General features: G+C 41.3%; 1 protein-coding gene and 1 long non-coding RNA gene across 8 annotated transcripts in view; one reads left to right on the top strand and one right to left on the bottom strand.

The window, feature by feature from the left end:
* The window catches only part of LOC133508423 (uncharacterized), a 33,889-nt gene extending 23,736 nt beyond the window's left edge, over positions 1-10,153 (bottom strand). The window contains exons 1-2 of the long non-coding RNA XR_009797050.1: positions 10,018-10,153; positions 9,433-9,524 (exon numbers count right to left, since the gene is read on the bottom strand). This is a non-coding gene — a long non-coding RNA (uncharacterized LOC133508423). The remainder of the gene's footprint in view (positions 1-9,432; positions 9,525-10,017) is intronic.
* Positions 1-20,566, top strand: part of zgc:66433 (uncharacterized protein LOC321250 homolog) — a 55,337-nt gene extending 34,771 nt beyond the window's left edge. For all 7 annotated transcript variants that reach the window (XM_061834459.1, XM_061834456.1, XM_061834461.1 and 4 more), the window contains 14 exons: positions 205-367; positions 2,336-2,462; positions 6,319-6,459; positions 6,556-6,615; positions 10,038-10,196; positions 11,664-11,763; positions 11,846-12,065; positions 13,220-13,703; positions 14,213-15,485; positions 15,722-15,825; positions 16,137-16,290; positions 16,373-16,488; positions 16,703-16,796; positions 18,685-20,566. In XM_061834459.1, coding sequence (XP_061690443.1) covers positions 205-367; positions 2,336-2,462; positions 6,319-6,459; positions 6,556-6,615; positions 10,038-10,196; positions 11,664-11,763; positions 11,846-12,065; positions 13,220-13,703; positions 14,213-15,485; positions 15,722-15,825; positions 16,137-16,290; positions 16,373-16,488; positions 16,703-16,796; positions 18,685-19,184 — 3,695 coding nt within the window. In that variant the 3' untranslated portion in view covers positions 19,185-20,566. The remainder of the gene's footprint in view (positions 1-204; positions 368-2,335; positions 2,463-6,318; positions 6,460-6,555; positions 6,616-10,037; positions 10,197-11,663; positions 11,764-11,845; positions 12,066-13,219; positions 13,704-14,212; positions 15,486-15,721; positions 15,826-16,136; positions 16,291-16,372; positions 16,489-16,702; positions 16,797-18,684) is intronic.
* Positions 20,567-22,277: the final 1,711 nt, after the last annotated feature.

Here is a 22,277-nt window from a genome sequence, read left to right as displayed (position 1 = left end):
TGGGTTTTTCAAGCCAACAGGTAAATTGCAGGGGCTGCACTTCACACGTCGGAAGTGTATAAAGACGCGGAGTGTGTAATTATCTCATTAGAGCACCATTGTGGGTTTATTATTATTTTTTCTGAATGAGTCAGTGGATGATGAACAGGAGAGCTGAACCCGGCACGCATCTTATTTCAAATGTGCTCTCGTGTCCCCCCGCAGGAAAGAAGAAGTCCAAGTTCCAGACTTTCAAGAACTTCTTTGCGCGGAAGAAGAAAAAGGAGCCGTCGGGAGATCACGCCGAGCTTAAAGGCAGCCAGTCGAGCGAAAGTATCAGTAAAGCGTCCGAGGACAATACGCTCAAGCGTTCGGAGAAAGAGAGAGGGTAAGATCGCGCCCGTAAAACAATTTTGGTCTCTATTCACGTGATAAATATGTTCCTTAATTTTTGCTCAGAATGTTGACAAGGAGGCTAGCGGTTAGCATGTCTGGCTCACAGGTTGAGGTTCGGGTTTTGAGTCTTGTTCGCCTGCTTTGTCAGTCTTTGCGAGAGTTTCGTCTGGGTGCTTTGGGGTCTTCCCACATTCCCCAAAAATATATTTTCAGTTTATTAATACTCCATGAAACATGGTTTCGAAGGTCTACGCACATTCAACGGTGACAGATTTCTAGTTTATGTGCTAATTTTGTCGTACACAAAACTACTGCGTTTCTTCAATAATGACATGACATTTCAAACATGAACCCGCGGACATCACCATTCAACAACTTACCGTAATTTCTCGAAAATAATGCACACATTTTTCCAAAAATATTTTCATAAAGTTTATAGAGCGCATTATATTTAGGTATGGATGAAAAATTAAAAAACACAATCACATTGTATTGTCGTATACAGGTACATAGAGTGATAAGAAATGTATACATATACATTTCGATATGATTTTCAATGTCTTATGTTAGACATTTATATATGTTACGGTAATGTGTGCCCCCAACCTGACCTCCTTGGGGAGCTTGCATTTTACGATTGTTAGCGTAGCACGTTTGCTGCCACTGCAACAAATATCAGAAACGACTGCGCGTGAGTTTGTTTTAACTTAAACCAAGACAAAAAATGTCGACTACAACGGCTTGTTGTGCAGCTGCTTTTAAAAGAAATGTGTCATCACACGTGCCGATGATGCTGGCAACCCGGAAGTTGCGCCGCAGTCCGAAACGATAGCTCGCCTCAATGGCTTCAGGTGGGTATCAAAACAACGCGAGCTCTAACTACCTAATACGAGCATCATGGGGACATTAAAAACGGGACAGTGCACAAAATTGAAATGCTTGCTATTTTTAAAAATGTCCTCATTACACTCGTTTCGTTCAAAGGTAGCTACTCTGGATCTTTTTCAGTTTGGAGATGAGTCAGATGCTTCTTTTGAAGGCTTGGCCAAGGATTTGTAATGTAGTGGATAAACTGCACTATGCACAAATATTTAATGCAGTGTTTAATAAACAGTGTTCAATAGTTTATATTTTTAAGACTGTAATATGTGTTATCAACAGTATTAAAATGTTGTGCCATCATTGAGCATTTATTTTAGTTGGTTGAGGGATTCTGTTGTGACAATTACAGGGACCAGGACAAGCGTGTCCTGTGGCCTGTCCCGAGATAATATTACGGCTACATCAGCACATGAACAATGATTATTATTAATGATTGTTGTACGGGCAGTTTTATGGAAAACAATACAAGTACAAACCTTACAAAATACAAATACAGATCATTCCTAATATTCTGAGCATATGGGTAGTGGCAAATTGTTGGTGCGCATTGTACATTGGTAGAAGGCTTTTCCTGAATTTATTTTTTTTTTTTTTGGCAACTTTGGGGGTGCGCATTATACTTCAGAACTCATTATACTCGAGAAATTACGGTAATTGATCTGGAATTATTTTAGGACTAAAATCTATATTCACCGCTCCAAGTTTAATGTTGGTGAGGGAGAACTTAGAAAATTCGTCAACGCAGTGTTTGTCACTGTCAATTGAAGGGTTATTTTCCTACACATCGCTTGAGTAAACATCTGTTGGAAGTGTCCATCTCTGATCGTCCAGTCTCATCCCAATGGAGGACTGCGTTTTCCTGTTTTTTGTTTTAAGTAGTGGAGCATCTCTTCCTCAGAACAGTCCTTATTTCCTTTGTTTAAAAAAGGTGGATGGGGATGGGGGGATACTGCCACTTCCTGTTGTGGGTCGTGTTCATTTTCACTGGTGAGAATGTGAATGTGTGGGGAAAGTGTTTGTCTAGTTTGGTGAGACTTCTTTTTCGTGTGTTTTTCTGCCCACTTCCTGCTATCCAAAGGTCAAAGATCAGCCTGGGGAGTAAGGCCTTGTCACACGATTCCGTCTTTGTCTCAGACTCGTCAGAGGCCAACGAGGCTCTCGGGGCTTCTCAAGACAGCATTCATGGGAAAGTGAAATTTCTTCAGGTACTGTACATACGGTATTATCACGATGACACCTCAAGGTTGAGAATATAACAAAATAAACATATGACACTAAACGCCACTTATATACCATAAGCATGGCATGGTAGTTTGTATTATGTAAATTCCTCGCCAGTCAGACCTAAAACAGATTTTAAGCATGCTCAAGAGAGCATGCTGACAGAAGAATGTGTGTCAACAACAAAAAGCAACAGTAGGAAGACATCAAGACTTACACAACACAGACTTGACCCCCAGTTAAACTGCCCCTCGAAACTCGTCTACGGCATGCAAAGAAACCTCAAAGCGATTTGACACCCAAGAAAACGGTCGCTTGGTTCACACAGTGTCCATCTGAAAGTTTTTTTGTTTTTTTTGCAGAAAAGTGAATGCAATTTAACATAATTATTTTCAAAAATGATACTTCATGGGAAAAAAAATATTCACTTTAAATCTGAACTTGCTGGTCGCTTTGATACTTGAAGAGCCAAATGCTGTGTAAACATATTACGTAACATCAAATAGCATTTTTTTTCTTCCATTTTCCCACCCACATTGAGACCTTGTTTCCTTCATCCCACCACATTAACCGAGAGGTCAAACTTTTATACTTATGTCTGTGTTTCAAAGAGTAATTTGGATCATGACATATCCCAAAACTTTTATCTACTTAACATTTTACCATACACCGTAATTTCCGGCCTATAAGCCGTGACTTTTTTCACATGCTTTCTACCCTGCGGTTTATGGGGTGATGCTGGTAATTTGTGCATTTTTCTAATGGCCGCAAGGGGGCACTCGAGCGGAAAAGGTAAGAGTGAGACTGGTCGAATATATGTGCAGAGGAAGTGACTTTTACCGGCCCTGTTAGTGCTGCTCTAGCATTAGCGCTGTGCTAGCGTGTCTCAGTGATATTTACCGGTAAGTTTTATTTTAACCTAGCGCTAGGGTTAGCATTAAACTCCCTGTGTACCGTGCCAAGGAAGGGACTTTTCCTGGTCCAGCCCTGTTAGTGCTGCACTAGCCTGTTACTGCGGTGCCTCAGTGATTTTTACCAGTATGTTTTTTTTTTTTTTTACCTGCCCTGTTAGTGCGGCACTAGCGTTAGAGCGACGCTAGCGTTAGCGTTAAACTCACTGTGTACCGTGCCAAGGAAGGGACTTTTCCTGGTCCGGCCCTGTTCGTGCTTCGCTAGCATGTTACTGCTGTGCCTCAGTGATTTTTACCAGGATGTTTTTTTTTAACCCACCCTGTTAGCGCGGCGTTAGTGTTAGCCTGGCGCTAGCGTGAGGGTTAATGCATTCATGGGCAGGGTGGCAATTTTTTGCCTTATTGAGATAAAAGTCTCCTAAAAGGCCACAATCAAGGAAATACCACTTCTTTTTCATTTAACGCATAAAACAAAGGGCAAAAAAGATGTACCCTCTCGCGGGCAGCGTCCCAAAACTGGGACAGGTATGTTATCAGTTCTGTGAAGTGGTACATACTAGAGGTATGTTTGTTAATTAATTCTTATTATAGATCGACACTTATGGATTATTTATACTGGTGGATTCACATTTTGAAGACAAACTTGGTTGCATACTGACCTTTCTTCTCTTGGAAAACCCTCCATGTGTACTTGAGGTAGCAATATTGGGTCAGGAAGGAAAGGGAAATAACTCCATGCTAACTGACAGATGAGTTATCCTCTCCTGATACCAAATTATGGTTTCAGATTAAAACACTGAAATCTTTTGATATACTGAAGGATATAATGCGTGAAAATCATGATGTCCCAAAAATTGGACGCTGCCCACGAATGGTTAAACTCTCTGTGTACCGTCTTTCTTTGTAAATATCTAGTGTTTCAATGCAGGCACTTGCGGCTTTTACACAGGTGCGGCGTATGTTTGTCCCAAATAGTATTTCCTTTTTAAAAATGTACTGGGTGAGGCTTATAACCAGGTGCGCTCTGTAGCCCGGGAATTACGGTATCTATTTTGGGGCGGCATGGTGCCTCAGCTGGAAAGAGTTGGCCTCACAGTTCTGAAGCCTGTGTGGAGTTTGCATGTTCTCCCCTAACCCTCAGTGGGTTTTCTCCGGGCACTCCGGTTTCTTCCCACTTCCCAAAAACATGCAACATTAATTGGACACTCTAAAATTGCGCCTAGGTGTGATTGTGAGTGCGGCTGTTTGTCTCCATGTGCCCTCCGATTGGCTGGCAACCAGTTCAGAGTGTACCCCGCCTCCTGCCCTTTGACAGCTGGGATAGGCTCCAGCACTCCCTGTGACCCTTGTGAGGATAAGCGGCTAAGAAGATGGATGGATTTATTTTGGATTAATATGTATTGTGCGCATGTGTTGGCGTCTATAAATAAACAATTGTAGTTTTCCTGTTTTCGCTATTGGCATAACCAGATGAATATTCATGTCCCAGGATATAAACCCTGTACGATAAAGGAATGGAAAACACAATTTTTCAAAACACAACGTGACAATGCAAGCTTTAAAGTAGCGCTTCGTGGTTTTGTTAGCACAGTATGTTAGATATTAGCTGAACTAGTGTTTACTTTTACTTCATTCAGGAATAGAATGTGTACAGATGTGATTTCAAGGCAAACACAGTAACACCGAATGAATGTTATTTTACGAGCCTGTAGAAGTTTTAGGTGATAAACAAAAAACCAAAGTATCACAGTGTTTGTTTTACATCTTGATAATGAGTCACTGACTGACTGCAGCAGATAAAAGTATGCTGATTTTAGTTTCTGTGATACTGGCAAACACACACACTGCCAAAATTAAACACTTATCCCACTGTATAGTAACCGTGTGAGTTCATCATTGTCTGTTAATGATACTCCACACCAGTGAGACTGTCCGATATAAACAGCGTGAAATACTCTCAGTCGTTTGTTACCTCTTACAGTGTTTAAACTTGATATAAAAAGCTCAGTGATATCATTCCACAACATGTACTCGAGCAAAACCTGGAAAAAAATATCTGGAGCCAAATGGAGAACTGTTGAAGTGTCAGCATATAGTAGCAATAAAAAAGCACTAAGATAAGATAACCATTATTAGGCTCATAATTGGGGAAATTAGCAAAAAATGTTTTTGACTCCGATGGTAGAATGTGGTGATTATCAATCAATCCGTTTTTTTGTAACTCTTTTCCTCAGTTATATTTTTACTGATTTTTAACAATATTTCAGTAATTAAAGCTGTAGTTGTGAATAAATGAGGTGCGTCCCTATTTGTGTTGTTGGACAGAGACATCTTCATATTCATACATTTACGAATTAGCTCTTTGTAAGGTAGGCTCTAAATTGGACTCCACAAAGAATAAACAGTAATAACAATACAGGGAGTCCTCGGGTTAAGACGGTCTCGACCTAAGACATTTCGACCTAACAACGCCCGTCCCCCGTCCGCCATTTTGTCTGGCTGCGCAGGGAGTATCTTCGCATTTTTCGTCCTCCTTTTTCGACATTATCGCCCCAAAGAAGAAAGCTGTGTCTTTTAGCAATGCTTCTGCAGCCACAAGAAAATCAGTACATCATCTTGTTTATTTCAATGTATTTGTTTTTATACAACATATTTTGACAGTAAATTCTAACTAATGGTGGAATCCAGCTTAATTCGAAAATTGAGTGAAGTAGCTACTGTAGGAACAGATCTCAGTCGTAGACCGAGGACTCCCTGTAATGGTATTTTTCATACCTCTCTGACAATTGGAATTGAATCCAAATGACATCCAGATGGAAGTTTATAGTTTGTCCAGAAAAGTAGCAGAAATAGCGCATGTACTTTTAAAAAGTAGACCCTGGGATTGGAAAAACTAAATGAAGCGTATGCGACGCACGTGGAATTGCAGCTCCAGCTGAAGCAGGCCATCAGACTGGGCTCGCCCCCGTCGCTGATGTGCGTGAAGAGGACGGAAGATGCCGGCGCCATGTCGGAGGACGACGGTCTCCCCTGCAGTCCCCCAGAGTACACGTCGCCTCGTGCAGCCATGGTAACGTGCACACGGATGTCCCGCCTCGGGGTCCAGCTTATCTCCGCACAGACTCGCAAATGCGTAGCGTCTTTTCTCCCCACCCGTGTTTTTCAGAATCCGACTCAGAGGAACAGTTCCATTAGCCTGGAGGGAGTCGACAGTGATGAGGACCAGGTAAGCGGAGAGACAGGCCCGGACACTCAGGCTCGGATTCCTAAACTGCAGCGTCTTTTACGCTGCTGATTTTTGGTTGAGGAAAGTTTCAACAGTGGCGTGCACTCATCTACATTTACGGATTATATTCATTTATTTCCTACAGTCTGTTTTCTTGACTTTGTAGCATGTCTCATCTTCCCAGACCAGTACTGTGTTTTCAACTTGTTTCTTTTGGCCAATCAAATTTCAGCTTCTTTGTGCTGCCATGTCAATGTAATCTGCCCACGTACTTCAGAATCCATTTTTTTCCACGCCAGGAAGGAATTAGCTAAATATTAAAAGCTCCATGAGCAGCGACAACTAGAAGTTGTCATTTTCTTTATAATATGTTCAGAATCACCTCTTCTAGACCTTCTTTACAAAATTACATCACTTCATTGTTGTTTATAGGGATTTACTTACTGTAATTCCCAGTTTACAGAGCACACCTGGTTACAAGCCTCACTGAGTACATTACCATTTGGTACATACATACGCCGCAGCTATGTAAAGTAAAAACTGTGTAAAAACATTTAAACACGAGATATTTAGAAAGAAAGACGGTACACAGTTTAACGCAAGCACGCGAGAGCTCACGCGAGCGCCGCACTAACGCTAATGCTAGCGCCGCGCTAGCACTAACGCTAACAGGGCCTGCTAAAGTATAACTTACCGGTATATCACTGAGACAGGCCAATAACACAGCAGCAATACGCTAGCACAGCGCTATCGCTAGCGCAGCCCTAACAGGGCCAGTAAAAGTCATTTCCTCGGCACATATATTCCACCGGTCTCACTCTTACCTTTTCCGGTCGAGTGCCCCCTTGCGGCCGTTAGAAAAAAAATGCACAAATTAGCCGTGTCACTGCATAAACCGCAGGGTTGAAAGCGTGTGGAAAAAAGTCGCGGCTTGTAGGCCGGAAATTACGGTACGTACAGTTTTCTTGAAGTTCTGCCAAGCAAACCCTGATCATCATACCTCCACCAGCATTTGACCGTTCCAAGCAGATTCAAGACACGAGTTTGATCCACTTAACTGCAACGTTTTCGAGAAAAGAGAGTAAATTCTGTGCAGAAGGAAGTCAGGTATTTAGATGTAAGCCAGGAAATCCATCCGAGACAGCCGCATAAGATTCTTTGTGAGTTATGAAAACCAGGAGGACGCTTGAGGCTGCGCAGCAGAGCTTTGTATTATGGCCATATTTCCCATGTGACTAGAATTGGGAGGGGAGGGGGACACACATCTCATGATTCAGTTTAATTACTAGTGTTTTCTATAAATGGCCCTTTCATGCTATTTGACCTCCTCCTCTCTTCAGCTCCATCTTTCCACCTTCATCAGACCCTCCAAATATCTTTTGCCTTGAAGCACTCTTTATACATCATTTGCCAATCTCTTGAATTTCTGCGATAATTGTTTCGCGCTTAAACAAGCCTCGTGGGCTAAACAAGCTTATTTTTAGATCTGTGCCATAGTAAATATTGGCAGTCAACGAGGGTGACAAGCGTATCGAAAATATCAAGTCAACGTTACTGCCTTTAATGTGCACTCATCAGAAGTACGACTATTTAATGATGGGGACTTTTAAGCTATTTTAGCAAGTGTCGGCGTTTCTTGCTGAAAACAACCCCAAATGGAGAGCAACAAACAACCGCACAAAAGGCTGGGGGGCGGGTGGGGACTTTTTAAATGCTACTCAGCTAAACGGGACTTTTCAGTGTCAAGTTAGCTCAAGCACAACAAAAAATTGTCGTGTATGTCCATAGTCACTAAAAGTTGATGAGGGCATAGCGTCATACCAGAATTTCTCATGTACAATACGCTCTCGAGTACAATGGTCACCTCTAAAATGGAGACCAAAAATCAGGAAGAGCCTTCTTCCTATATATAATTTGCAGCCATGATTTTCTCTACATGGATATATTTAGATGCAATAAATGTGTGTGTTGATCCCATCCTAATGTGTTCTAATTAAGTCGGATCAGTACTATTTTTAATGCTAAGGTTTACTTGTTCTTTAGTAATCGATAGGCTCCTACATGACCACTAGCATGACAGCCGGATTGCATAATGCAATGAAAGCTGGAGAGATCATGTGCCCGGATAATGCGCTCACCCCAGGTGCAAGATAAGAATAATTTTTTAAAAAACTCAAATAAAAAAAGTTAAGACACAGATGGGGAATAACCACATAACACATTCATGATGTCATCAGTAAAACATGGTGGCTGGCGATCAGAATGTTTCCCAGCATGCCTAGCGTCGTTTTATGTTAATTTGTCACCTGATACCATAAATAGTTGTCAAATTGTTGTAAATACCTCCGTCAAGCCACAGTATAAAAACTCTAATACTGGGGTGTGTAATAGCCTCAATATTTTGACACAGATCAAGTATAATGTTTAAAATGTGAACCTTAATACAATACAAACCTATCACATTTAAAACTAATCCATAGCTTAAAAAAAAAAACACTGCCTATCTACTCATATACCGCATTTTACAACGAAGGAGTTTTATAACTTTTACTGTACCTATGTATAAGACGCATTTACCTTTTTGAAGAGTTTTTTTGTGGGGGGAAAAATCCATATACATGAGGAATTATAGTACTTGAAATCAATGACTGTGTGAATACGAATAGCATGAAGGATGGATGGATGGGAAAACTGAATAAAAAAAAATGTGGAGAATAAGACAGTTACGGACAATAATGGAATTTAGTCTGTAACATTACAAAAGGGAGTAAAAGGAAGATGTTAAATACAACACACCATTAAAAACGTATATTTCACCTGATCCGGGAAAGAGAGTTTCCTTTGTCGGGCCTGAGTTGTTCTTGGAAGTTGTCCCAAATCTTGTATCCTGGTGGAGCAGAGCACAGCATCTGCAATCAACACCACAAGTGTTAGCGCCGCGTACGAAGCACAGCTAATATTTATACAGCTGGACGCACTCGCACGCGGTCATGCTCTATTTCCATTTTGGTTTCCTATCGGCAGACTTCATCGTTCAAGAAGGAATCTTAACTTTTCGGCAGAAACCAACCGACGTTTAACGGTGGGAAGTTTCCTTTGCGAAGCCGCAGCGCGTCGGTGACTCGTGCGATGTTAGCTGCACGGTCTAGAACTTGCCTCCTCAAACAATGCCAGACAACGTATGGGTTACAGTTGACATTTCAAATTCATTTTTCCAAGATTTTGGTTCAGATTCTACAGGTTTCTGTAAAAAGCGTAGCGCTTAAATATGGAGCCTTTATTCTCGGTGAATAAATCCATCCATCCATTTTCCAAGTCGCTTATCTTCACATATCATCATCAGTTCATTTTGGATTTATTGATGAGGCAGAATGAGTAAATGAAGTGAAAGACTTGAAGTACTTTCTCTGTTCTCTTCCCAGTTGTCATGTGCAGCCTCCAGCAGAGCAGTGAGTCCCCTGGTGACGGTTCCGGGGGATTTCAGTCAGCCCGCCAGCCCCTTCGGCTGTCTGAATAACTCCGCCGCCAAACACAAGCTGGGCCTGAGACACAAGGCCTGCAACAGGAGGAAGCCTGCCAACGTAAGAGCACAAATATGTCGTGTGTACTAGCGCTCTCTTGATCATGAAATGTGTTTTCTCCCTGGGGAGCCAAACTGTGAAACCATCAGCGTGCTGAAAATATTGCATGCCTGGCTCGCTCGATGATCAATAAAATAGCTTAGAGCGTTTTTACTGTGACTATCAGCTGGCCAGTAAAGACTTACTGTGACCCAGTTTGGTTCCTAACCCCAAGTTTGGGCCATCTATTTTTACACGAAAGGGTTTAACGGTATTTTAACTAGTGGGACGATTTATCTAACTTCCAAACGGTGAGAGAAAATTCTGTTAAAAAGGCACAGATGGAGATGATGGGAGTCGATCTTAAATGACAGGCCATACTGTAATTTCTCGAGTATAATGCGCACCCCCAAAGTTGACCTAAAAAAAAAAATCAGGAAAACCCTTCAACCAATGTACAATGCACAACACCAAAATATATATTTTTAAAATATTGGGAATTATCTGTATTTATATTTTGTTAGGTTTGTACTTGTATTGTTTAAAAAAAAAAAAAAAAAAACATACAAGAATAATTAATAATAATCATTCTGCACGCTTGTCCAGGTCCCTGTAATCGTTACAACAGAATCCCTCAACCGGCTAAAATAAATGCTCATTGATGGCATAACGTTTTATTAATACTGTTGCATACACATATTACAGTCCATCCAGGAGGCAGGGAAAACCCTCAACTGGTTGCCACCCAATCGCAGGGTACATAGAGACAAACAGCCTCACTCACATTCACACCTAGGGGCAATTTAGTGTCCAATTAATGTTGCATGTTTTTGGGATGTGGGACGAAACCGGAGTGCCCGGAGAAAACCCACGCAGGCACGGGAAAAACATGCAAACTGCACACAGACGGGGCCGGGATCGAGCCCAGGTCCTCAGAACTGTGAGGCCGACCCTTTACCAGCTGAGCCGCCAAGACAGGACATATATACAATAAAATTAATAAAAGTTTTTAAGTTGTAAAAGTATACCATGACGTCTGAACAATTTGTAATTTTAACCCCAGCGACTCACAGATGCATTTTATCTGCTCAACTTCCTGATTCCCAAAAGTCATCCCTTAGTTTCTCTTTAACTCACTAAAGTGATTCATTCATTTTTCGATGTGCCCCAAGTGTTAATTATTGTTTTTTAAATCAAATCCGCGCATATTGATTAATTCAGTTTGGCATTCAGTTCTGCTTATCACAAGCACGCCAATGCCTACAAATTGAAATACGACTTAAAGCCTCGTGAAAAGCAAGTTATTTTAATGAAGTGCAGGAGTGTCAAAGTGATTTTTTTTCCCCGCGGGCTAGTACTTCCTTTGATATGCTCCCAAGAATGTTGCTAGTTGTGACTTGCAATTTGCTTGTTTCCTTCCCCATCGAGAGCAAAAATGTCTGTGTATAGTGCTGATGTTCATGCCACTTTGTGTCTGGGTCCATGCAGAGGACTGAGAGTAAATCAGAGGAACACAACGGAATGGACGAATCATTGAGCATCCCCTTCCCGGAACATTTAGAGGCCCAAGACGGAGAAGAGACAAGAGGTCAGTGCTTTTATTTTTCTCTACCTTCTCGCTCACATCTACCTGGATTGCCTCGTTCATCTGTTTCCGCCTATTTGTCCAGACGCAAGTTGTGATGAGCCGAAAGAAAAGTTGGACGGGGAGGAAGAATGTCTGGAGAAAGAGCGGCTTTCGTTGTTGGGACCAGAGGGAGAGGACGAGGAAGAGGAAGAGGATGCGTCACTCGTTGGGGATCCCTGTCAGTCGGAGGTGGTAGCTGCTGACAGTCAGCTTCAATCCTCCCCCGAGCTCGGTACCAGAAGCTCCTCTCTGGACAGTTCTGGGTGATGAAACTTTCTTTTTCTTTTCTTTCTTTTTTTCTTTCTTTTTTTTTCTTTCTTTTTTCTTTCTTTTTTTTCTTTTTTCTTTTTAAATTCTTTCTCTGTTCTCTTTTTTCTTCATTTTTCTTTTTCTTCCTTTTTTTCTTTTTTCTTTCTTCCTTTTTTTCTTTTCTTTCTTTTTTCTTTCTTTCTTCTTTTTTTCTTTCTTTTTATTTTTTTATTTTTTCCTTCCTTTTTCTGTCTTTTCTTTGCTTTTTTCTTTCTTCCTTTCTTCTTTGCTTTCTTTCTTCCTTTTTTCTCCTTTTTTCTTTTTTTTTCTTTTCTTTCTTTTTTTCTTTCTTTTTCTTTTCTTTCTTTTTTTCTTTCTTTTTTCTTCCTTTTTTTTTTCTTTTTCTTTTTCTTTATTCCTTGTTTTCTTTTCTTTTTTTTTCTTCATGTTTCTATTTCTTCCTTTCTTTGTTTTTCTTTCTTCATTTTTCTTTTTCTTTTCTTTTTTCTTTTTTTTTTTTTTTTTTTCTTTTTTTTTTTTTTTTTCTTTTCTCTTTATTTTTCTTTATTATTTCCTTCTTCCTTTTTTTCTTTTTAAATTCTTTCTCTGTTCTCTTTTTTCTTCATTTTTCTTTTTCTTCCCTTTTCTTAATTTTTCTTTGTTCCTTTCTGTCTTTTTCTTTCTTCCTTTTTTTCTTTTCTTTTTATTTTTTTATTTTTTCCTTCCTTTTTCTGTCTTTTCTTTGCTTTTTTCTTTCTTCCTTTCTTCTTTGCTTTGTTTCTTTCCTTTTTTCTCCTTAAATTCTTTCTCTGTTCTGTCTTTTTCTCTTTATTTTTGTCCTTTTTTATTTTCTTTTTCTTTATTCCTTGTTTTCTTTCTTTTTTCTTCATGTTTCTATTTCTTCCTTTCTTTGTTTTTCTTTCTTCATTTTTCTTTTTGTTTTCTTTTGTCTTTTTGTCTTCCTTTTTCTTGATTATTTTCTTTTTCTCTTTATTTTTCTTTATTATTTCCTTCTTCCTTTTTGGTTTTTTTTCTTTTCTCTTTTTCTTTTACTTTCTTTCTTCCTTTTGTTTCTTTTTTCTTTCTTTTTCTCTTTATTCTTTGTTTTTCTTTCTTTCTTTATTATTGTGATTTCTTTTACTAATAAAACTCATTTTTACACTTTCAGAGACACACTAGAGCTCCATGTCATCCACAAAGACGTTCCAGACCACTCACTTGTGAACGGAGACGAGGAGAACATGGACAGACCAGTCCTGGGAGAGCAAGATGGACTCGGGGAAGCTGTTGAGGGTGACTTCTTACAAGAAGTGCTAAGCTCCCTCAAGACGCCGCTGCCTTCTTGCGCTCTGCGTGTGGACTCTGAGGGTGTCGTCCTGGAGTTGAAGGAAGAGGAAAAGGAGACTGAAGATGAGGAGGGGGTGAAGGATGAACTTGCCTTTCATCAAGATGCTCCTTGTGATACGCTCCTTTTGGATCAATCCAGTGAGGAGGAGGAAGAGGAGGATCAGGAGGAAGACGAGGAGGAAGAGGAAGCCACTTTGAGCAATCCTTCTCTACATGTTGAAGAGGAGGAAAGTGAAGATGATGGTGGAAAGGCAGAGGAGGAGGAGGAGGAGGAACTTGTCATAGAAAGATTCAGTCCATCTTGTGTATGTATATTTTTTTATCATGAGCATGTCACCGATCGATACATTTAATCACCAGAACAAAATATTTTGTTTAGATTTAAATTAAAAGTTAAACACTCAAGACATTAGGTACACCTTTAGAATGCAGTTGTCCACAATGCTTATATTTAGATTCTTCTTTCAGATTATTTACATTCTTTAAGGATTTACTTTAACCATATATATTTACTTTGTAATGCACATTATATCATACAAATGTTTTCATTTATTTGCTATGTGCTAAAACATGTGAAAATATTAGAGACAAATATTGTCATGTCATTTAACAGCCATCAAATTTTCCCTTTTGAATTCTTATTGCATCAATTATACTAAAATCTTTAACATTTAGGAGACAGAACTGAGACGTGAAATACATTCTTTAATCACCCTTTAAAAGGCAAAAATATGTGCTTTAAATATGTGCACAAACCCATAAACAGTTTGTGATAATGTGCATTTAAAAAAAACAGATTTGTTTGGACTTTCAGATCCCGTTAGCGGACGTAGGAGAGAACGACACGCCACAAGAAGTCAATAGCGAAGAGAAAAACCACGGGGAAGAGCCAGAAACCGACGCAAGTGAGGAAGAACAAAAGGTGGTGGATCTTGAGGTGGAGGGAGAAGGTCAAGAGGTCAGCGAGGGAGAGGATGAACAACAATGGATGGAGGAGGCAGCAGAAGAAGAGTGGGACACGCTTCCCGATGTATCGTGCCGTGAGGTTTGCAATGTGTCCATCGTGACGGAGGAAAAGGAACTTCCAGATGCTGATGCCGTGAAGGACTTGCGATCCACGGGTAATGTTGAAATACCTCATCAGCCATGCGATGGGGTCTCCAACGCCATACAACAGAGCCAAGTGTCAGCAAATGAAGATGATGGAGAAAGGAAAGAGAAGGAGGAGGAGGATGAAGACATAAAGCACATTGAGGCACAATCGGAACCACAGGAAGAAGAAGACCAAGACATGGAGGAAAATGTGCTGCAGGAAGAATTACTGGAGATTGATGAAGAAATCAAATTGTCTTCACACTCTCCTTCGCAAGACAGTACGGCGACCACCCCCAGTGGGACAAACACACCCGTTGAGCTCATCACTCCTCAAGAGACCGTCCTTCCCTGTGGGACTGTCACTCCTAACCCTAGAGAGACCACCATTCCCACCGAGACCCTCCCTCCTGCTGAGAACAACACCCCCACCGAGACGTCCAACCCAGCAACCACCGCTGTCCACATGAGTCTTGTGTCTGCAGACTCAGAGTCGAGAACTTTTGCCTCTCAGCCGTCCCCGACTGACGAAGATTCCATCGTGTCTCCTTCGCATTCATTGACAGAGCAACATGCTGTTGAAGAATCCACTGACATTGCTACAGAACTACCAGAAGATCAGGTGACCCGAATCTGTGATACAGCAGCTGTCGTGGAGGAAGCCGTCCCTCCTTCACCGGAAGACGAAGTAGTCAACAAGTCCCTCGAAAGTCCAGATGAAAGCAAATTCCGCTTTACCATCGCACCCGCCTGGCAGAGATCTCTCTCTGGTGGGGAAACCAAAGAGACCCCGTTGTCGTCATTAGCCTCAACCCCCAGCGTGGGGCCTGGACATGAGGATCTGGAGGAGACCACCAAGAAAGACCAACAGGTGGATGGCCAGATGGAGAACTTTGTGAAAACAACAGTTGCTGGAGGAACGGCTCCCAAACCTCCAAATACTGTGCTCCAAGAGCCTGTCAGAGCTCAAAGTTCAACTGTTGCAGCCAAAGAAGGTGAGGAAACATGATGGAACAAGCGGAACGAGACTAATAATATGTCTCCTGTGCTTTGACCATGTACAGTATACCGTTCATGTATACCATATTCACGTGAACAGCCACATAGTTGCAGTTCGGCATTCATGAATTCAGCCAGTTCTCTTTCTTTTAACGCAACCTATCCTGTTTTGCCGAAATCTTCTAAAATTTGTTGAAGTACTTTTTTTGTTTCTTTGTACTTGTCTATGTAGGTAGCTCTGTTGTGATAGCGGGAAACTACCACTCTCCCTTTGGAGTTCGGCTGAGGAAAACGGCAGTTCTGCACCGCTTCAGCTCGGAAGAGGAAAACACTGAGGTGCAAACCAAAGACATTGAATTGTAAAGCTATAACAAACAGTTAATTATTTGGCCACAAGTATTAGAGCATTCCGAGGCTTTGTTTTTTATTCTTAACTATGAATAAATCCCAGACCCCCCCTCCCGGCCCCACTAAAAACAAAAACAAAATTCTTTGAAAAGCATGTATGTTGGATTCTCAGGTGGTTCTGAGAACTGTGAGGCCCACTAGTGTTTACACTGTTTATCTGGCGACGCCTTGTGGCTGAAATGCGCCATGCAGCTATGAACTTTGTACCTCTTACTACATTTGATGTGCTCGGATTTTAGGCGCCCGTTGAGTCTCCAGCAGAGCCCATAAGTTCTAAAGTTGAGGCGACCAGTTTCAAACCCGCCATAAGTCAACCAGTGGGCCCCAAACCCGCCCTTCCCAAGAAACCTGATGTCCACGGGGACGCCGGCGTGAAGACTAAGCATGTCTCAGGTGAATACGCACACAAACACACACTGGAGCCCAAATTAACAGGGGCACGCAAGCTCAAAATAAATCTGTGTTACCCGTTCAGAACCTGCTGCAGGACCTGTCGTTTCTGGATCTGGCAGTCCCAGCTGGATCTCCGTGGCCAGACAGAAACAAAAGATCTATAAAGAAAATTCACTGGACGAGATGACCGTCAAGAAGGTAAGTCACCAGTTTAATGTATAAATTGCCCATGTGTCAGTTCATTATCTTCAATATGTCAAACCTGTTTTGTAAGGCTTAATATTGGATGTCTACATGTGCGCATGTGCTGTTTGAGCAGTATATGTAAATTTATGTATGTATACATACATACATACATACATTTTCAGCTGTCTATACAAATGAATGTGCTTGTCTTCTTTGTCATCATCAGGAGGAACAAGACCGAAAGTCTTCAACGTCAGCGTACGTCAGCTCAGCATTGAAAAAGGAACTTTGTACCAAAACACCCGAACCCACTGGAAGAGGTCAGAAAACACACGCACACAAACAGTACAGCACGGGTGTCGAACTCTCAAGGCTTGTGCTGCTGCATCATTTTAACGCAGGGGCGTCAAACCCATTTTTGTCGCGGGCCACATTGTACTTGGGGTTTCCCCTCAGAGGGCCGTTGCGGCTGTGAAACCATAAAAAAAAAATCTTTAACCGCCTCATCATATTTACACATGGAAATTTATGAATGAGTTTTGGAATCAGAAATCAAGGGTCATGGGTTTTTCCCAACTATTGTTGTTTGGTAACACAAAAAAGCTTGTAAATTTCTCAACATTATCATTTATGATAGGACAATTTAGAAATTTTGGTACAGATTTGAACAAAAAAAAAATCATGGATATTGATCCACATGATTTGCCTCCGCGGGCCACATAAAATCATGTGGTGGGCCGGATCTGGCCCCCCGGGGCCTTGAGTTTGACACTGTGTTTTCATGGGTCAGCTAAAGCAACGTGTGCATTTTTCTTTCTAAAATCTGTACCAAAAATGTACATTGTAATCTTCACTTTGAGTAATGTTGAGATATTGCAAACTTTTTTGCTTCCAATCCCCTTTAGAAAATACATTGAACAGATTAGTAGTTGCACTGTTGTCCTCGACTTTAGATTCCAAAACAGTGAAACCTCAATTTGTTGTGGATATGTATGCAATAATAATATACAATAAGGTGATGATACATTTATGTGTTTTTCACAGTCATAACGGCCCTCTGAGGGAAATCATAACTACGTTGCGTCCCGGAACGAAAAACAGTTTGATTCGTCTGCTTTTGGTTTTAATAAAATTTTTATAGCACTACTGTTGAAGTCATTTTAGCTGCGGGCATTATCTTGATTGGAAATCAAATAATATCAACGTGCAGTGCTCATCATAAATGAGTGAACCCCTTCCTGTTTGCAGTGGTGATGGATAGGCTGACAGATGAGGTTAGACTGGAATCCCCTTGGACTGTGATGTTCGCAGATGACATTGTGAGCTGCGGTTAAAGCAGGGAGCAGGTGGAGGAACAGAAAGGTGAAGGCGTACGTTGGAAAGGAGAGGAATGAATGAAGATTACTCTATTTTCCGCACTATAAGGCACACCTAAAAGCCTTTAATTTTTTCAAAAGCCGACGGTGCGCATTATAATGCAGTGCGCCTTATACATGTGTCAACATTGAGCCTTTAGTGCAAGTTTTGAAATAACCCATTCATTGAAGGTGCGCCTTATATTGCGGTGCACCTTATATTGCGGAAAATACGGTAGCTGAAATAAGATAGCCGAATGAGAGAGGTAGAGGGGGAAGAGTGAGGCTACAGACAAAAGAGACAACCAGGGTGGATGACTTCAAATACTTGGGGTCCACAAACCAGAGCAATGGTGAGTGTGGTAAGGAAGTGAAGAAACGAGTCCAACCGGGATGGAACAGTTGGCGGAAGGTGTCTGATGTTCTATGTGACAGAAGAGTCTCCGCTAGGATGAAGGGCAAAGTCTATAAAAAAGACATGAGGCCGGCCATGATGTACGGAGTAGAGACGGTGGCACAGGAAGCAGAACTGGTGGTGGCAGAAATGAAGATGTTGAGGTTCTCGTTCGGAGTGAGCAGGTTGGATAGGATTAGAAATGAGATCATTAGGGTGACAGCCAAAGTTGGTTGTTTTGGAGACAAGTTTCGAGAGTGCAGACTTCGATGATTCGAGGCAAAAGAGTGAGAGGAAGACCAAAGAAAAGGTTGATGGATATTGTGACGGAGGACATGAGGACAGTGGGTGTTAGAGAGGAAGATGCACGAGATAGGCTAACAGGACAAGCCGAAAGGGGGGGAAAAGATGACCTGCCTTTTCTTTAAGAAATGCTCACTGTTTTTTTCTTTCCTGTAGTGAGTTTGTCAGAGATCAGTAAGCCTTCATCATCTACAGAAAAAGAGACCAAGAAGTCTCAGTACCCGGTGACTCCAGTGCCACCTCAACCGGCGAAATCTCAGCCACTTCCCTGTCCTGTAAACCCTAAACCTCCGGTTCCTTTGGCCTCCTCCAAACCTACGCCACCGGCCGCCCCCTCCCATCGATCCGTATCCCCTCCTGTTCCTGTTCCAGTTCCCATCAAACCTCCTTGTACTTCCAAGCCCGTCGCTCCCCCCAAAACCTCCGCAGAATTCAAGCCGGCGCAGACCCAGAGCCCGACGCTCACCTCTCCCCCATTTTCATCAAGAATGAACCCTCCGCTCCCGGCTTCAAGGATCCCGGCACTTTCTGGCCCACTGACGGCATCTCAACGGGGTCTCCCGCCTCCGTCTTTGCCCCAGGATGAGCCACCGTGGATGGCTCTGGCCAAGAAGAAGGCCAAAGCCTGGAGCGAGATGCCTCAGATAGTTCAGTGACGGCCGCGGTTTCCAGAAAACTCCGGTACTCTGGTCCGTTCTGACCTGTGCATTAAAGGTCCAGAAGGCTCACATTTGATGACTTGACTCCAGCAAGAGTCCGAATGGACCGCAAGCCGTTTGCACATTAATGAAATGTTATTGTTCTCTCTTGCTTCTTGTTTCTATGCATGTTTCACGCTAATTCATTATTTCCGTATTTTGTACAGCAGCGTTACGTTAATGGCAGGGCAAGACCTCGTAAGTACAACATCTAACGTAAGTAGCGCTAACGTGAAAGGTTTACCTATGTGCGCACTTTTAGTTTCAAATAAAGTGCCTGTTTGAGAGAAGAGGTATGAGTAGGTAGAATACAATTTTGTCAGAGATGCTGACCCAACAAAATTTATTTTAAAAGTAAAATTCCGAGGGAGAAATCACAAAGCCGCACGTGTACTCTTGGGATAAGATTTTATTTTGTTGAGGGACAGTTAGCATAATTTTAAGAAGTGAATGTCAAAATTCCCCACAGAGACAATATGTACGGGCCTCTGACACGCGATATATTAATCTGGAAATGACATTTCTGGATCCACGAGACAAATGTTTATACTCATACGACAGTAATGTGACTATTCTTGGTGGGGGGGGGGGGGGGTAGAAATTTCATAAGCTCCGACTTCAGACTCATACATTTTTTTTCCTCGAATTACAGCTACTCTTGTCAAGTTACGTATTTTTTCCCCGAGTTTCCTAATTTATTCTCGTAATCACAAAATTTTGAAATCTTTCTTGGGATGAAAACTGTTTCCATCCCAAACACGGTTAACAGAAGCCAAGTCGAAGCCAAAACGGTGCGCTTATTTTAGGATTTATTACAAGGCCACGAGGTAACATTTTTGTAGAATTTAACCAGATTGGAACGGCAATTAATGAACTGACCAAAAATGTGCACTGCCGGTGCGTCACCAAAATGTCCTAATCTGGATTTCTTTAAGGGGTCAGCACAATTTTTCAGGTGGTCAATGTATTTTTAAATCTTTTCTGTTTCCACGAGTTATATGATCTTAAAAGTGTTTATTACATGAATTTAAATCATTTTAGTTTTGTTTTTTTTATTGCAGTATCATGTTCCTTATGAGAGTTCTTTGATTCGTAATCACTACCAAATGTACAGGATGTTTATGATACAGTAAATCTTCAAAAGCAGCCCTTAGCCATCTGGAGATTTTAATGTTTTGCTAATGCAGAGAAAACAAAGATGGCAGGAGAGATTCTATTTGTATCAGATTAATCTATCTCACAGTAGCTATTCACTTTGTTTTGTTCATATTACCTTTTGAGTATTTTTTGTGTACATAAATGGTGCAGTAAATAAAATCTTTTTCTGTTTCTACATCCTATATATGTTATGTTTTTCCATTTTTCCCCCACAACAACAATCAAAGGTGCGTATGTATTTTATTCACATCACTGATTAAAAACATTGGGAGTTATAATGACTCGATGGTACAAAAGCGTATTCCTGCCACACCAAAAAAAAAAAAAAAAGTCGCGTTTACTGTACTTATCACATCACTAGCATATCACTTAAACTTATCACATAACATAATTATGTGGTACGTTTCACGTAATTATGTGAAACGCAACCTTTTTTTTTTGGGTGTGGCAGCAATACTCTTCCGTACGATGGTGCCACAGTGAACACTAAATATAATTGGAAAATCGTCCATGCATTCCTGATTATCAGATTTTTTGTTTTTGCCACGAGGCCTGAAATCGAGTACCGTAATTCCCAGCCTACAGAGTGCACCTGGTTATAAGCCTCATCCAGTACATTTGTAAAGGAAATACCATTTGGTACATACATAAGCCGCACCTGTGTAAAAGCCACAAGTGCCCACATTGAAACACGAGTTATTTACAAAGACGGTACACAAAGAGTTTAATGCTAGCACCACTGCGCTAACGCTAGCCAGTGCTGCGCTAACACTAGCACCACGCTAAAAGGGCCAGTTAAAAAAAAAAAAAAACATACTAGTAAAAATCACTGAAACACGCTAGCGCAGCGCTAACAAGGCCGAAACGGTAAAAGTCATTTCCTCGGCACATATATTCCATCGGTCTCTTACCTTTTCCGCTCAATTGCCCCCTCGCGGCTATTAGAAATAATGCGCAAATGAGCCGCATCACTGCATAAAACGCAGGGTTGAAAGCGTGTGGAAAAAAGTCACGTCTTATAGGCCAGAAATTACCATAATTTGAATTTCTTGACTTTATGTACCTCACTAATGGTGAAGACCTCTGCCGACCTCTCTGCTGCTGCCGAGTCAGCAGTCAACGTGACAAACACGCTCGCTCGCACAACATGGAGGCAACCAATCAAAGGAAAGGGGGAGGTGTTCGCCAAATATGCACAAAGTGGATACAAAACTCGGTCAAACAAAAGTATCTGTCATAGGAGACTTTTCTGGACACTTGACAAAATGTAATATATATATATATATATATATATATATATATATATATATACACACACATTTTAATTGACACTTTTAACAAAATCAGGAATAGCAAATCAACCTATGTAGGCCAACATAGCCAAAATAGTGGACCCTGTAAGATTTTTTTTTTTTAAAGGGATGTTCACTCTGGAAAATATAGAAAAAAATACTGTAAGAGAATTTTTCAAATTTTTTGACAATGTAATCATCACGTATATACTGCAATACCGGTCTACAGAGCGGACCTGGTTACAAACCTCACAGAATTTTGTAAAGGAAATACCATTTGGTACATACACACACCGCAGCTGTGTAGAAGCTGCAAATACCCACATTGAAGGTACACAGAAAGAGTTTAACACTAGCGCATACGCAAACAGGGCCGGTTAAAATAAAACTTACCGGTAAATATCACTGAGACACGCCAGTAACACAGCAGCAATGCGCTAGCTCAGCGGTAATACTACCACAGTTCTAACAGGGCCGGTAAAAGTCACTTCCTCCGCACATATATTCCACCGGTCTCATTCTTACCGTTTCCGCTAGTGTCCCTAACCCCGAACCCGGCATGAAAAAAGAGAATAGAAAAAAAACATAATTAGCCACATCA

This window comes from Syngnathoides biaculeatus, chromosome 11, assembly GCF_019802595.1.
Source record: "Syngnathoides biaculeatus isolate LvHL_M chromosome 11, ASM1980259v1, whole genome shotgun sequence".
NCBI classification, from domain to species: Eukaryota; Metazoa; Chordata; class Actinopteri; order Syngnathiformes; family Syngnathidae; genus Syngnathoides; species Syngnathoides biaculeatus.
The sequence above is the reverse complement of the archived record's forward strand: the minus strand, read 5'-3'. Positions and strand labels throughout refer to the sequence as shown.